We start from the raw sequence: 16587 nt of genomic DNA, 5'->3' as shown, positions 1-16587 counted from the left end.
TGTATACCAGGGTCATTAAATGAATTGCTTTCTACTTTATAGTTTTAGGATAAAATGTATTCCTTATTATTTGAAAATATATTACTTATTATTATTTGGTTTTTAAAAGCCATCAAAGTAAATAATATGCATTACATGCACACTATCACCATAAGCTATAGTTCTATTTCTAGCAGAGAAAATTTAGTATTTTCTTGGTATCCATTGGAAAGTTTTATTAGTTCAAGTAACAAAATAACTCATGGACCTTGAGAAAATTGAGACAAGATCATATTTACATTCATAGCATTCAGTAACCTACTTGGCCTATAGTAGTCACTGAAAAAATGCTTCTTTAATAAAAAGCTATGCAATAAACAAATTAACAATAAAGCGGTTTCCCCATATAGTAGTTCTTTGGCAATTCAGGCGAACTACAGAATTTTAAATCATGTGTCAACACATGCTTTGTGTACTACTTGTGACTACGATTTGATTATATATTAATAGCTATATATATTAGTGTACATTTCCTAGGTTTGTCTTTGCAAATAATTCCTCCACACCCCCTTCCTATAATCCTCAGCTCTCATAGTTTTCTACAAACCTGAAAGTTAAAATCTATTTGCAAAATCACCACTGAACTGAAAAATAAGCGTCATCTACATACATACATACTTTGATGTGAGGAAATGGTAAGAACGATCAAAGTCCATTTATCTAACGATTATTGCAGGAGCACACTCTTGTATACGGCATATTACTGTGCATTTAGTCTGGGCATTTTTTTCAGGTCTAGCCTGTTCTTCCAGTCTAAATTCACATTATTATTTTCTTTGCTGAGAGAATTCTTGGAAATTTGGTGGCATTTGTTTCCATATCATATCAACTCCTCTTCAAACAAATACAAATTTTCTTTTTTTTTTTTTTTTTTTTTTTTTTTGAGACAGAGTCTCACTCTGTTGCCCGGGCTAGAGTGAGTGCCATGGCGTCAGCCTAGCTCACAGCAACCTCAAACTCCTCGGCTTAAGCGATTCTCCTGCCTCAGCCTCCCGAGTAGCTGGGACTACAGGCATGCGCCACCATACCCGGCTAATTTTTTTCTATGTATATTTTAGTTGGCCAGATAATTTCTTTCTAATTTTTAGTAGAGACGGGGTCTCACTCTTGCTCAGGCTGGTCTCGAACTCCTGACCTTGAGCGATCCACCCGCCTCGGCCTCCCAGAGTGCTAGGATTACAGGCGTGAGCCACCGCGCCCGGCCACAAATTTTCTTAAGCATATAAATGAGTAAGTTTTCAGCTGTTACCATCAATTTCCTAGGTTCCACAGAGGAATATTGTTTTGTGAAGCCTGGGGCAATGGGTATGTTGACTGTTGGAAGGTAATTTGTATAGTTGTTCTTTCTGAAAGATGTCTGGCTTCTTTTGATGTTAATAGTTAATATTACGTGATCTTGTAAATTGATTTTTTTAAGCCTTGGGCAAAAGAACAAAAGCTTTTTCTCCCTAGATGTCTCCTTTCTTTACTTGGTTCCATTTTTAATAATTCTAATATTCTCCACATTAGAGCTGTCCTGTGGTGGAGACTAGATAGGAGTTTTGAACATTTAATCCTAAGGTATCAAGTAGTGTTGAAGCACGTAACACTTCAGTGTATGTTTTCTTCTAAGAAAATACAAAAGCTCTGTGATCTAGAAGTGGATTTGCCAAAATTCAATCAGTAAACAAACTACAGTAATCTGGGTAGGCCTGGGCACTAAGGTATCTGTCTTTTATTTCATCATCTTCAATTATCTCAATATCTTGCTGGCTTGTTTGATTCTTAACTCATTAGAAAAACAGATAAATAAATGAACTGATAAACTTCAGTTTCAACAAAGATGGAGCTGACTAATGGAAGATAGTGTTTTCATACTTTGGTAGAGTTGAAAAGACAATAGTGTTCTCCATGGCTAGGACATACATAGGTACACTTCTAATCCAGATTAAAACCTGGTGGTAAAATTTAGCTCTGTGTTTTCCAGATACCCACCAATTTTGTACTAATGGCCCTTATTTTTAGCTTGAAAGAATTGTGCTACTTCTGTTTCTATTCTTTTACCCATGAGGAGACCAATAGAAAGAAGGCATATGCATTTTTCTGTCTTCAAAGGGTCAAGTTTACAGTAAACCTTCAAGTCAACAACAAACTCAGATTTTTTTATGCTAATCATCTGTAAAATGACAATATACAAAAAAACTTTTGATGGCTATATGGACAAAGATAAAAGATAATTTGACTATTTTATCAGCTAAAATTCTGAAGGAAATACATACCCAAACCTTCTGATTCAAATAGACATGTTTCATCCACCCCTAAATCTCGGCACCAAGATAAGAAATTTGCTGTGTTGTCTCGGGCAAAAAAGGAGCCTGAAGGAGCACTGGCTTTGCATGGAATCTTCTTCAATGGCAGACTCTGAAAAATAAAGAAATTCACTCTGGTGGAATATCTGGCAAAGTCATCACAGTGACACATTAAAAACACATTTATGTTTACAATAAAATGCTTTGGAATAACCTTATGTCACTAAGCAGGTTTGTGAAGAACTATAGAAAAGAAATACAATGCTATACAACTTACCAGGCGTTAAGAGACTATGAAAATCTGTGCCTGGCAGCACATATCCTTTTAGTAACTAGTAGTAAATATACATAAGTCCCTTTCCTGGCTCCGATTGCCTCTTCTCTCTCTTCTATTATTATTTTTTGGCTTTCTTTTTCACCTAAGCATACTATCAGTATTTATGACACAGTATTTATAAATGTATTTCTTATTTGTGAAAGGGGAATGAGAGAAACACAAACACAGTATATAAATATAATATATGTATAACACATATACCTGAATTCTTATATGTATACATATATAAATCCCATAAAAATTATACAAGAATTATAAAGTCAAAAAAGAGCAGAAGTATTTAACATTGCAAATTTCAATCACCAAGACCAATAAAGGGAGATATTAAAAATCTTCTAACAATAACATTCTGAAGTCTTTCTTCCAGAATATTTTCCCTTAAACCATAACTATGCTGCATAATACAACATAATTCTGGTCTGAACTCTGCTATTTGACCTTGAAAGATATTATTTACATTGGGCATTTCTCTTCTGGGATAAGAAAGGGCTTAAGCTAAGGGAGGGTCTGAACCAGGACATACTTTCCAATTAACCATCTCTCATAAGATTTTAGTCAGGAAATCTCCTTGGCACGATACCAAGCATTACAGATTGTTAAAATTTATTTAATAGAATATATCCGGTTTCCATGACATTCCAGGAAGCTATAGAATGTGATTCCATGTGATGTGAAAGACTAAGCCAAGTATTTGCATGATCTGGGCTACATAGAGCTTTGCCTTAAAGAGCAAAAAGATCAAGGGAGAAGCATTTTGTGGTCTAAATTTATAAAGAATATATTCACTATTCACTGTGAACTAACAAACATAACCAAAAAGTTGTTGATTGTTGAGCTCATTTAAAAGAATGAATATAAAAAAAATGTGGCCTTAGTGGACTGGTAAAGTCCTGCTAACATCAAACTCTTACTAGGGGTCTTCACATCCAGGGATTTTTTGGCTGCATAACTAAAACATTCAGATACTACATCACTCAAAGACTGTGCCTGAGCCAGGCACTGTGGCTCATACTGTAATCTCAGCACTTGGGGAGGCTGAGGCAGGAAGATTGATTGAGGTCAGGAGTTCAAGACCAGCCTGAGCAAGAGGGAGACCCCATCTTTACAAAAAAATAGAAAAATTAGCCAGGCATAGCGGCACATGTCTGTAGTCGGGAGGCTGAGGCAGGAGGATCGCTTGAGATCAGGAGTTTGAGGTTGCTGTGAACTATGATGATACCACTGCATTCCAGCTGAGGTGACAAAGTGAGATTATGTTGCCAAAAAAAAAAGTATATGTCTGTTTAATTTCAAAGATCTGTCTCTTGGTTGTAGAGTGAATTTGCTTTAGGGTAGACATAATCAATGTTTTTGCATAAATACACAAATATTTATACAGATATATATTTCAGGCACTATCTAGATAAATCATATATAGAGTGACCTACATAACAAAATCTCCTTAACTAATTTGATCCAGACATCAGTAATGGTTTTTCAAAGGAATGCTTTCCTATATGAGTTGTAAAAACAATCAGAAATTGCATAGTACGTCTTATTTCTAAAATATTCATGAACATCAATTAGTATTTATTAAAATTAAAATGCATATATCTTTAAATCTATCAATTCACTTCTAAAAATATATTATACAGATACAATAGCATTAGTGCTTAAAATATATGTGCAAGTATATTTGTTGTAACACTGAATAGGACAATTAGAAATAAAAATATGCTCAGATGGTGGAATAACCTATAATACACAATGAAACTCTATTAAATCATATGAAAATAATAAGACAAGTATGTATGTGTTAAACCAGAAATATTTTCACTATATACTCTTAGGAAAAATACATTTTAAACAGATATTTGTACCATCATTTCATTTTATGACATTTGTATATACATACATTTGTATATACATACATTTGTATATACATACATACATATATGCATACATACATACATATACATATGTATATACATATAACATGCAATATAGATTATTATATACAAAGTTAAATTGCATATAAATATGTTGTGATATACATATGAATATTTATATATTTATAGAATCTAAATTTAGGAATTGCCCAAGAAGGACATGCATCAAATTGATAGCAATCACCTTTGAGGAAGGGGATTGATTGATGTATAGAGTGTCATTTACTTCTTATTTTATGTAATTCCAAAAGAATTAGTAGGATTGTGAGTGACTTTTATATTTTACCAATACTTTCAAATAGAAAAATCAAAATAGGTAAATTATGTCAATCAAAAGTTTTTATAAAAAGGATTTGCTAAAAAAATCTCCAAGAGGAGACTGTAAAACTTTATGATGTAAATAGGGCTAAGATCATCTTTAAGAAAAGAACTTAAATAGGCCCAAACACTGAACCATTTTAAACCTACCACCTATATCCCTTAGGAGGGGGAGGACTTGTGAAACGCTTCAAACCAATGAATGAGTTTATATACAGGAAGTATAATCTAGGAACTATGAAATATTTGACATAGCTAAGGGCATGCTAAAGGGCATAAGGTAAATTATCTGTGTGGCAAAAAGGAATAAAATATCCATATTGACTGGAGAAGCAAGAGATGGATTTGACACTTAATCCACTAAGGGGCACAATTTGAAAGAATAATCACAAGTGATAGGCCCCTCAAAAATCATTCAGCCCACTCTTTAAGAACTTATGAGAACCAACACCCAGTAGATAAGTGAAAATGGCATTTTGCCCCCACAAGCTTGTGGTCTTTACAAAGTCATCTATATAGCATATACCACAGTCTGAGTATTAACTTAAAATTCAATGTAATCATATTGAAAGACATAAAAATTATTTTAAGACATATAAAATAAAAGCTGGCTATTGATACTTCATAACTTTGGAATTCCCAACGCAGAGAAATTCAGCAGTAACAATGACCTATTAATAACTACTTGGCATTTAGGTAATTTATTGAGTATTTGCTTCTGCTTTGGAGATGTTAGATTGAATACCACCAGCTGAAGACTGGGAAATAGTAAACAGTGTGAATGGAAGCTTCCAGTCTTCATCCAGACAAAACATTTTATTTGGTAGATTTTTTTAAAAGTCACCCTATTATTCCAAATGATTTGTGAACCCTCACACAAAGTACCTATAAAGTCCATCACATATAACTAATCTCTGCTCACCAGGAATTCAAAAGAGAACCTCCACACATAGCTCACCTGATAGGTTTCCCATATTAGTTTTCCCTATACTGTTCAACTCTCAACTCCTACAGCATTTAAATTATATGCCATCTTTAATTGTTTAATCATGAAAGTTTTTCCAAACAATGCTATTATATATTATGCCCTCAAAAATTGATTGATAGATGAAAGAATAAATGGTTAGACTTGACTCCTCAAATTGGATCAAAATCAACTTGAAGGCAGGACCAAATACTCTGTATTTATGTTCTAATATCCACAGGGGACATGTTTCCAGGGCCTTCAAAATCCAGTAAACTTATAGCATAACTATACATAAAATGCTTCCCATAAATTCCAAAAAGCTCAACTGAAAAATTTAAGTAATACCTTCACATCTGTTTTTAAAGTTACTGAATATGAAATTATGAGTAGAGAACAGTTAAGGCTGAGCTAAAATTGAGCAGAAATTTAGACTTGCTCACTCACTAGCAAAAGTCTTGCTATTGTACACCAGTCTTTGTGGTGTGGGATTCAACATTCTGTGTTAGCAAAATGAGAAATTAGGCCAATAAGCCATTAGGATTATGTGCAAGCAATCGATAGGTACATATTAAATTTTCTAATATCAAGACTCCCATGTTTATCTTTGTATCTCTCTCAGTGGGATTAATCCAAGATATGTACTTATAGTCCCTAAAATACTTACAGAGTGGTTGATTAACCTGCAAGAGAAGAGTTATGCATTCTAAAAGTGTGCCTCCATTCCCTTCAGGCAACAACCAAGATTGGTTGCAATAAAAAGAGAGAATTCAAGTTTTCTTCTAAAGCTTTGAATTCAATCCACTGCCTCTCAGTTTAATCACCAGCTAGGGAAAGTCCAATTACCTGAGTTCAAACTCAGTTATATCACCTTTGTGCTATGATGTCTTGGGAAATGTATTTAAAGTCTGCATCACAGTCTCCTTTTCTATAGAATGAACATAGAAAGCAATGCACACCTCGTTGGCCATGTGTATGTGAGTGCAAATTAAATCAATATAAATGAAATTTATTAGTAAGTATTCAATAAAGGTCATCAATGTAAGTAAAAACGTAATGAATTACCTATGATTCCCTCCTTTCATATTTTCTTGTCAACATTGCATTCTCTCCATTATGGGTAAAATAATTCAGAAAAAGAATGGCAAACAATTTACTTCTTCCCATCTTCACCCTAAATTTGAACCTTACTTTTAGAAGAGTTTTCTGATAGAATTTTCCATAATAACGGAAACGTTCTATATCTCTTGCTAACCAATATGGAAACCACTAGAGGCTATTGAGCATTTGAACCGTGTTGTGACTGGAGAACTTATTTTATTTATCAACTTAAATTCAAATAGCCACATGTGGCTGGTAGCTATCATATCAGACACACATTCATAGAGGGGAAAGTCAATCCATTATTTGGGTTTTTATAGACTAATATTTGATTACTTGACTAGCTTCCTTCTCAACCTCTCCATGTCTCTCAACTCCCTTCAAATCCAGTAGTTCCCTGGTATGAGACATATAACTGTTATTTTCAAAGGTTTTTATATGCTTCAGTGTTCAACATAAGTGTGTCCTAGTTATGGTGTCATGGGTGTCACAGCTTCAAAAGGGCAGCAGTGACTAATTCTATTTATAATATTATAATAATCTGCACATGGAGAACCAGGATGTTACTTAGCATTCTACTGCCACAGTGTTAAATGTAGTGCTTTCCACCCAGAAGGTAATGACTTTGCTGTTTTCTGAAACTCTTGGTGGGGTAGCGAAGGAGGGAACTAATACTGTGAGTGCCTACCACACTCTAAGCACAGAACAGTTAGTTTCATATGGATTGTCCTATTTAAGTCTCAAAAAACACCACCATAAATTGGGTAGGTAAGAGTATCATTTTCCAGATGAAGAAACTGAGCTTATACACAGTTCAAATCAAATCATTCAGCCTCTCACACCCATACACTTGTAGCTATTCCATGATAGCTCACCAATGCCTTGAATTTAATACATTTCAGCATTTGATTTATTTCCCAAATTTTTAGCCAGGCAGCATTAAAATAAAGTATTATGTATTCTATTTTATCTATGCAAGACAGGGTGGAAAAAAAGACTGAGAGAGTGGCATCTTTAGTTCCCTGTATGCTGTGGACTGAAATTTTAATACTAGCAGTTTAAATTCATTCTTCACAAAAGTTTGAGTCACATTATTCCCCTTGATTATATCAAGTAGACATTTCAGATATAAAACAGAAGAGATACATAAAAGAAGACGTGGCACTTGCCAAGAACCAATATTTTTCCTTTTCCAAAGGGTATATAGAATGTACTGTTCAAATATGCAGGCAATAAAGTCACTCTTTCCATGATAGAATTAATGTTTCCACTTGTATTCCCTTGCTACCTTTACTTTCACTATATATTTTATTGAAAAGTAATCTCTTTCAGTAAAATTATTGCATTGAACATTCACAATATCAAGGTATCTAAACATAACTACCAAATTACTTTAGAAATGATGAAAATATAGTCTTTAAGATCAAAATTACAAAAATATTTTAAAGAAAGAAAAAACCTTCCTGGTACCATAACCCTTTCCTGGGAACTCTACAATAAGACCTAAAAAAAAAATATATATATATATATATATATATATATATATATATATATATATATATATATATATATATAAGGTTTCTCACAGCAGAGTTTTGGTGTACCTTTCTTCCTCTAAAATCATGAGAATAATCATTTAAATAAAAAGTTAGCAAATATATGAGGCCTTTTTAATTATGTGAAATCATCTCTGGCATAATATAAAATGATGCTTGAAATGAAGGTCAAATCTAGCCCTTAAACTTCAGGCCTAAAAGGTGAGATGGACAACAAAAGTTACTATGTAAATGAGTTGAAAACCTATGTGTACTCAAAAACCTGCCCATGGATACTTATAGCAGTTTTATTTATATTGCCAAAAGTTGGAAGCAACCAAGAAAGATGTCATTAGCTGAATAATAAATAAACAGTTGTACAACTAGACGGTGAAATACTATTCAGTGCTAAAAAAGAAATGAACAACAGGCCATGACAAGACATGGAGGAAACTTAAATGCATATTATGAAGTAAAAGAAGCCAACAAAAAAAAAGGCTACGTGCTATATGATTCCAACTGTATGACAATCTGGAAAAGACATAGCTATGAAGACAATAAAAAGATCAGAGTTTAGCAGGGAGCAAGGAATAAAAAGGCTGAGTACAAAAAATTTTAGGTCGGTGGAACCATTGTGTATGATACTATATTGACAGGTACATGTTATTATACATTTGTCAAAATCCATAGAATGTTTAACCCTAAGAGTGAACCCTAATGCAATCTATGGACTTTAGGTGATAATGATGAGTTAATGTAGGCTCATCAACTGTTAATAAATATATCATTCTGGTGTACTTTCCACTCAACTTTGCTGGGAATCTAAAACTTCTCTAATATATGAAATCTAAAAAATGTCCAATTCATAAAAGCAGAGAGTAGAATGGTGATTGCCAGGGACTGGCAAAAGGGGATTGGGGAACAGAGAGACGTTGGTCAAGGGAACAAAGTTTCAATTACACAACATGAATAAATTCTGGAGATTATTGTACAGCATGATGACTATAGTTGATAATCATGTATTATATTCTTGAAAACTGCTAAGATAGAAGATCTTAAGTGTTCTCACCATAAAAAAATAAGTATGTAAGGTGATGGATATTTTAATTACCTTGATATAATCATTTCACATTGTGTATATATATCAAAACATCACATTGGGTACCATAAATATATATTTTTGTCAATTGTACCTTAATAGAGCTAAAAAATAAAGTCTACAAAAATTACTATCTCATTGATAGTTTAAGCATCAAATGCTTCACAAAGGAGAAATATAGGAAGTTTGACAACAAATACATTCCTTCCATTTTTATATATTATACCTAATGTGTATATATAAAACACACACACACATACACACACACACACACACACACACACACACACACACACACACACACACACGGGAATCATTATCTAAATGCTGTGTTACTATGAAAAGCTTCTCTTCTCCCAACTAATTGTTTACACATGAATAGACTGAGATTAGCTTTTTAAAATCTCCAAAAGTTCAGTTCTACACTTTAACATTCAGTTAATTGATGTGGCTACCTAAAAATTTTAAATAAAAATTTAAGCTGATTTAATTTATCCAATCATTATTAAACTACTGTTTTGCACAGTAGGCACTGGGGACTGAAAGACTAAAATGGGAAGGTCAAGGTTTTTTTCTGGAAACTCTGTGTCTTGTTGAAAAACAGACCAGACTTAAAAATCACATCATATGGTAAGAATTACAATAGAAGTTTAAGTAGGTTTGGTTTAAATTAAGTTCTTTGGGAACTTCAAGGGTCTTTGTTTAACTCTGCAGAAGGGTTGATTGGGCAGCAGTATGGGAAAGCCTTTCAATGGAGCAGCCATTTACATAATTGAAAGATCTCAAGTGCTCACCAGACTAACATGAAGGGCAGTGCATTTCAGAAAGTGAAACTGGAAGAGGCTTGAGGAATCACCGGTGTTATGAACGAGTGAGTACAGAATGCATGGAGACTATGTGACTAGAAGAGTGGATTGGAGCCTGGGGCAGGATCACAAGGGTTTTTTAATGCCTGACAAGGATTGTTAACACTGTAATCACAACCAGGATGTATAAACTCAAAGGCCCAGAAGAGGCGAGGCAGATTAAATAAAAGTGATGTGGCTAGCTCCAGGGGACTACAAGGAGTGGTGGCGACTGTGGAACACTGAAGAGCTCATGCCATGTCCAGGAGGGGCAACCATATTTATTTAGTTCTAACTCATAGCTGCCATAAAGAAATAAAGTCCCAATATTGTTGGATTTTCCCATTTTTTCAGAAGAATCAGAAAATCCAGACAGCTTAATGTGAAAATTCCAGTTTTGAACAATTGGATTTATAAGCAGAGGCACATGGTTGCCAGTTTACAATGTCAGCATTTATCAAAGTGAACAAAAGATTATAACATTTTAACATAAGAAGTATCTCAATTATATTGTGTTCTTTGGAAAAATAATCATGTCATTGCTGTCAAGGATAGATTGAAGGAAAAGTAAAAACTTTAAAGATAATTCTACAGAAGTAAAAATAGTGATTTTTATTCCTCCTACCACCTCTATCTTGGAAAACCTCGAAATCACAGAAAGAGCAGCAAGACTAGAAGAGTAAAATATGAAATGGAACATGAAAGATTTTTCAGAGAAAGGAGTTTTGGATAGCAGGTGTGACATTCCCTCAGATTCTCCACAAAATCATTAGAAATTATTAATTAATTATAGATCAACCAAATTGGCAATAGTTTTAAAAATGTCTTAGAGAGTATACATCAGTTTTTTGTGTCCACAATAAAGAAACTAACTTAAAGAGTTAGCAAGAAAATTCTTTTAAAATATATGTTGAATTTTTCATTTCTAACACATATTTTGCATGTACTAAGATGTAATCATTTATCATTATTGGCAGCAAATTTTGAGTTCAGAGTCTATGATTCTAAATTTTGAGTTCAGAGTCTATGATTTTAGTCAAAACTACTTTTGGATACCCATCTGTAAATTACCCACCAAAGTAAAAGAAAAGCATTTTCAGAAGTTCAAAGATTGTTTTATAGACGGATTCCATGAAACCAATTTATTTTAGTGGCTCATAGATTCCTAATGAGTTTTTTACAAGAAGACCTTTTTTCTTCCTTCTTTACTTCCTTCCTTATCCTCCTTCCTTCCCTCCTTTCTTCCCTCCTTTCCTAACTTTACTGTACTTCAGATTATTTTAGGGTACATTGTGAGTTCCTATCTACTGATTGATGGTGACCAAGAACATTTATTTAATCTGTTTCACCTTTTGGAACTGCAGGTCCAGCATTTGTAACATGTTTTGAGAATTAAATATGATATTCTTGAAAGTACCTAATACTAATCCTAGATCATAGCTTCTCTTCATTAATTTTAATTTTTCACATACATGCCTACTTTCAGTTCCACTTACACAGAATGCCTTAAGGAGAGTTGAATATTGGTTATATCATCACACTTGTAATTACTGGAACAAACCCAGCCAGATAAATATAGGAAAAATAAAAATTTAAGATGATGCTTTATATTTGTATGGTGATTTAATTACAATTTGTTTTTTTCTTCTTCTGATTTTTTTCATTACCATGCTGTGCATTCACTTCTGATCTCCACACTCTCATCAAAGTGGTGTTTTCAAAAGGCAAATTTGATTGAACTTCCCCTACTTAAAAATCTTCAATGACTTCTCAGTGCTTTTGGGATAAAGACAGCAGAATGGAGTGCTTATGTGCACAACATTTGGAACTAGACTGCCTGAGTCTGAATCCGGGATTTTTCAATTACTAGTTGCCTGACCTCCTTTAGTTCATCAAAGTCATCATGCACCTTCACATCTAAGGGCTTTCACACACACTATTTCCTGTATTTGGAATACTCTGCATTCCCTCTCTGCCTGGCTAATTCCTGTCCACTTCAGAATAATCTAAGATATCCTATCTGCATGGCTAGTTTAGGTCCTTCTGTTAAAGCCACTCTTGTACCTGGGCTTTCCCATATTTATACATAAAAGTAGAAATTCACTGTCTGCTCAATTCTTAATTATTAGCTTTGTGTTATTCTGCAAGGGCAGGGAACATGTGAGATCCAGCACCTTGCCCTGTATATTTTACGTGTTTAATACATATTTGTTAGATTGAATGTTGTCAATGTATGTTATGCTGAAATAAAAGTTGAGAACCACTGGTATATATGATTTATTTAACACTTCTCATTGATATCTGTATTTTTATATGTTCGTATTTTATTTACTTAATTAGACTGTGAGCTCTTTGAGACAGTAATGTTTTATTCTTGTTTCTGTTTATTAGCATCTTGTAAACTGTTAGCACTCAATAAATGTTTATCCACTGAGAAGTCTAGAAAAGCATCCTTTATGTAGGTTGGTCAGGGAAGGCTTCAGCCAAAAGATGGCATTTGAGCAGATACCTGAGACTGAGCAGCAAGTCAAAATGTATTTGAGGAAAGAATACTCTAGGAAGCTACAAGAACAATTGTGAAGGCCCTGGGCAGGATGCAGGGGTCCCTGTTGTGTTCAAAGAACAGCAAGGAGGCCAGTGCGGCTGCAGCTAAGTAAGGTCAGGGAAAAGTCATAGGAAATGAGATCCGATAGGTACCCAGGAAACAGAATGCACAGAACACACAGGGCCTTGTTGGCTGTCATAAAGATTTAGGCTTTTTCTCCAAGCAAGTCAAGGTGCCATTGGAAAAATTTGAGCCGAACAATGGCATAATCTGACTTAAGTTTTAAATCATTTTATGATTTAATCCATGTACAAAGCTTACTCTGACTGGCACAAAGTACTTAGTAAATGTTTGCTTTATTTTCATATCACATGGTATTCACTAAGTCTGAGAAAAAAAGATATCTACTTTTTAATTTTTACACAATTTAAAATATAGCAAATATGACAACATGGAATCAAATGGTTTGATTCCTCATTTATAATTTGTAATGCATATTGACATACATTTATATACACATTAGATAAACATTAATCTCTTTTGCCTTAACCTTCTCACTGTACTTTATTCTGTAAAAATATGTTTATTCTGAATTTTGTATGTTTACAACAATATCCCTCACTAGGTTGTGATCATCTTATTCTGGGAGGACTATAAATTTGAGATAAGCAAAAAATTATCTTTATGTTAATTAGCTTCTAATTGAAGTTTAACATTCCTTCAATTATGAGTGTAGACAAAAAAAAACAGGAACTTTCTCAACAAGTTTTTATTTTATATTACAAATGTTACAGATATCTAGAAATACTGGGTTTACTCTCTCCTCTACTTTAAAACTTCAGGGTTTATTAGAACCAATGCCAGATTAATTTTCTAAAAAGCAAGCATATTGCATTATTTTTTTGTTTTAATGTTTGTTTGTGATATTGTAATACCTGCATTTCAATAAAATTAATTTCTTTTGTTTTGTATTTGTAATCCTATGTGTTTTATTTCATGTATTTAAAAACAGCATTATAAGAACAGATCCACAGGCTTCACCCAACTGCCAAAAGAAATATGGTGTAAAAATGATTAAGTATTCCTGATCTGGAAGAAAAAGCCTATGACTTATTTTTCTCATATCTTTCATAACCCCTAGTACAAAAAAGACTTTCAAAAGGCTTCCTGAATTTACTGAGTTGATGCACCCCTATTTTAAGGTTCTTTTCTTCCTTTTCACTTCAAAGTTTTAATTCTTTTTAAACAATTGTTTACTGGGCTATTTTGATTATTTTTTGGCTTCAAGATATAAAAATTACTGTATTTTTTATTTCTTACATGGCACAGCAATGCTAGCAAGGAATCTGTTAGACAAGCAGCCTATGCTGGTGTGAAATTAGACATGACCAGCAAAGTAATATAAACACACAACACATACTAGAAGGCTTCATGCATGATATGTAATGCATTTTCAAACTGCTAAGTGAAACAATAGAAGGCATTCATGTAGTCAGTCCCTAAAAGCTTAAGATACAGTTGAAGAGCTCTATATACCATAGACTCAATTACCTCATCTAGAAAACATGATGCCATTACTCTGTAATGTACCAGCACCACATGCCTTGGACCACACACACATAAATATGGTGAGTACTTACATTCTAAATTACCTAGCAATCCTCGGACATTTTTAAAGGAAAAAGCAACTTTTTCCCCTAATTTTTATTTCCTGAAAAAGGCTCATGTTATAAAATCTATGAATGTTCTCCTTTAAGAAATAGCCTGTGTATTCATTATTGATTTATTCAAATGACTTGAATTTCTCAAACACATTTAGTAACAGTTCATTTTAAAATAATTAATTTTCCATTTTCCATATGGTGAGAGTGACTTTTCTTGACATAGTTTTCTGTATCCACAGTACTTTGAAAGCAGTGACCACAATTAGTGCTATCAAATATCATGAAAACAGTTCCTCAGTTACACTCCTTTTACAATCCTGCCTTGCTGATGTGCCTGCGTGCGGTTAAATGCAGGATGTGAGCCTGTAAGTGGAAGAGATGATGTCATTGGGGAAAAATTCGGTCAGGTTTACTTTTACACTCAAGGAAAGCATTCTACTGGTACTGGGAATTCATGAAGATGAAAAATGTGTGCGCGCGCCCGTGCATGTGAACCTCCCTTTTTTAATCCAGAATTTGTTCTGAGTTTTTAATACTTTCTGAAGTTTCAACTTAACATATTTTGTTTTTATGTTTCATATGCTTTCACTGCAATCATTATTTACACTGCCAACAATAGCTTATGGCTCTTATGCTTTTGAAAGGAAAAAAGCAGTTTTGATGAGGGATCCTTTATGAGCAGAATCACATAACTTAGAGGCTCTTAAATCCAGGCAAATTTCTAGATTAGATGCTGTCACCTGATCTTTCCTCATCGCTCCTCTTTGCTCTGGACTGTGGGGATTCTCAGAAGAGTACAGAATAAGGCTAGATACGTGCTCCCTCACATCTCAGCAGAAGCACACCCCAACATGAAGAGAAGGTTAGGATTTGGGAAATAATGACTTGTTTTTGCTCCTATAAAAAGGTTGGCAGCTACTGGCCTACGACAAGTAAGAAAGAAGACAAACCTGACAATAGATTATGTCTTACCTTTTTATAATTTAAGAGAAATTCTGAAATAATTCTCACTTTTGCCATTTTCTTCTTAACACATAATAAGAAAGCCATCTCTAACATGAGTGCTTTTCACAGAGACTAATTCCATGTTTTTCACACGGTCATTTTCCACTTAACTAGGACTTACACATTTGTCCAAATAATTTTAAGTGTGCAAAGCCACAATATAGTTGTGTACAAGTGTGTACAAGTTTAATTCCATTTATAGATAGTTTGACAAGCCTCATACCATTTTAAATAATTTTCCTAAAGAAACATATCCCAACTCCTTAGATCCTGGCTTCTTCTGACACCCACAAAAAGAGTTATATAATAAAAGGAAGAGAGGGAATTTCTTCTATGATTCATTGAGGACAATCAAATGAGAATAATTTAGATTTTGACCTTGTGATAACAAAAAAGAGTAAAGAATAAAATGATGTATGGATAGTCAGAATGGTCAAATTAATTTATTAAAACTCACTTAAAATTATTATAATAGGCTCATATATAAGCACATTGGGCATTGCAGTGTGTACAGCTATTGTGTATATTACAAAGCAGATATTTTTCTTTCCAATTGGTATTCCTTTTGTTTTAGGAAGCTGAGACATACTTAAAGTAATTTAAAAAGTGTGAAAACTTCTCAGTTTATACTACTATTATATATCTTTTAACTTCTATTTTAAATTCAGCCAAACAAAATACTGCCTTTCTCTTATTTAAGACTTGTGACTGCTTGCAATCAATTTTTTCCAATCATTTCATAAACTTGACCTCACAAGCTATGTATTACCACATATATCGTATGTCTCCCTAATAGAAAGTAAATTCCTTGGGTGTACACTGTGTCTATCTTTAAATCATGCCTATCTTTCTCACCACCAACACACATGCACATAAACACCCACAAGGAATGATATCCTTTCTTGTCCCTAACATATCT

At 33.6% G+C, this 16587-nt stretch overlaps 1 protein-coding gene across 4 annotated transcripts in view; it reads right to left on the bottom strand.

Moving 5' to 3' along the window:
• GAS2 (growth arrest specific 2) overlaps nt 1-16587 on the bottom strand; it is a 122879-nt gene that overhangs the window by 76044 nt on the left and 30248 nt on the right. For all 4 annotated transcript variants that reach the window (XM_045557689.1, XM_045557688.1, XM_045557691.1 and 1 more), the window contains exon 4: nt 2298-2439. In XM_045557689.1, coding sequence (XP_045413645.1) covers nt 2298-2439 — 142 coding nt within the window. The remainder of the gene's footprint in view (nt 1-2297; nt 2440-16587) is intronic.

Source organism: Lemur catta, chromosome 7 (genome assembly GCF_020740605.2).
Source record: "Lemur catta isolate mLemCat1 chromosome 7, mLemCat1.pri, whole genome shotgun sequence".
NCBI classification, from domain to species: Eukaryota; Metazoa; Chordata; class Mammalia; order Primates; family Lemuridae; genus Lemur; species Lemur catta.
Note: the sequence above shows the minus strand (reverse complement) of the source record. Positions and strands in the feature narration are given on the sequence as shown.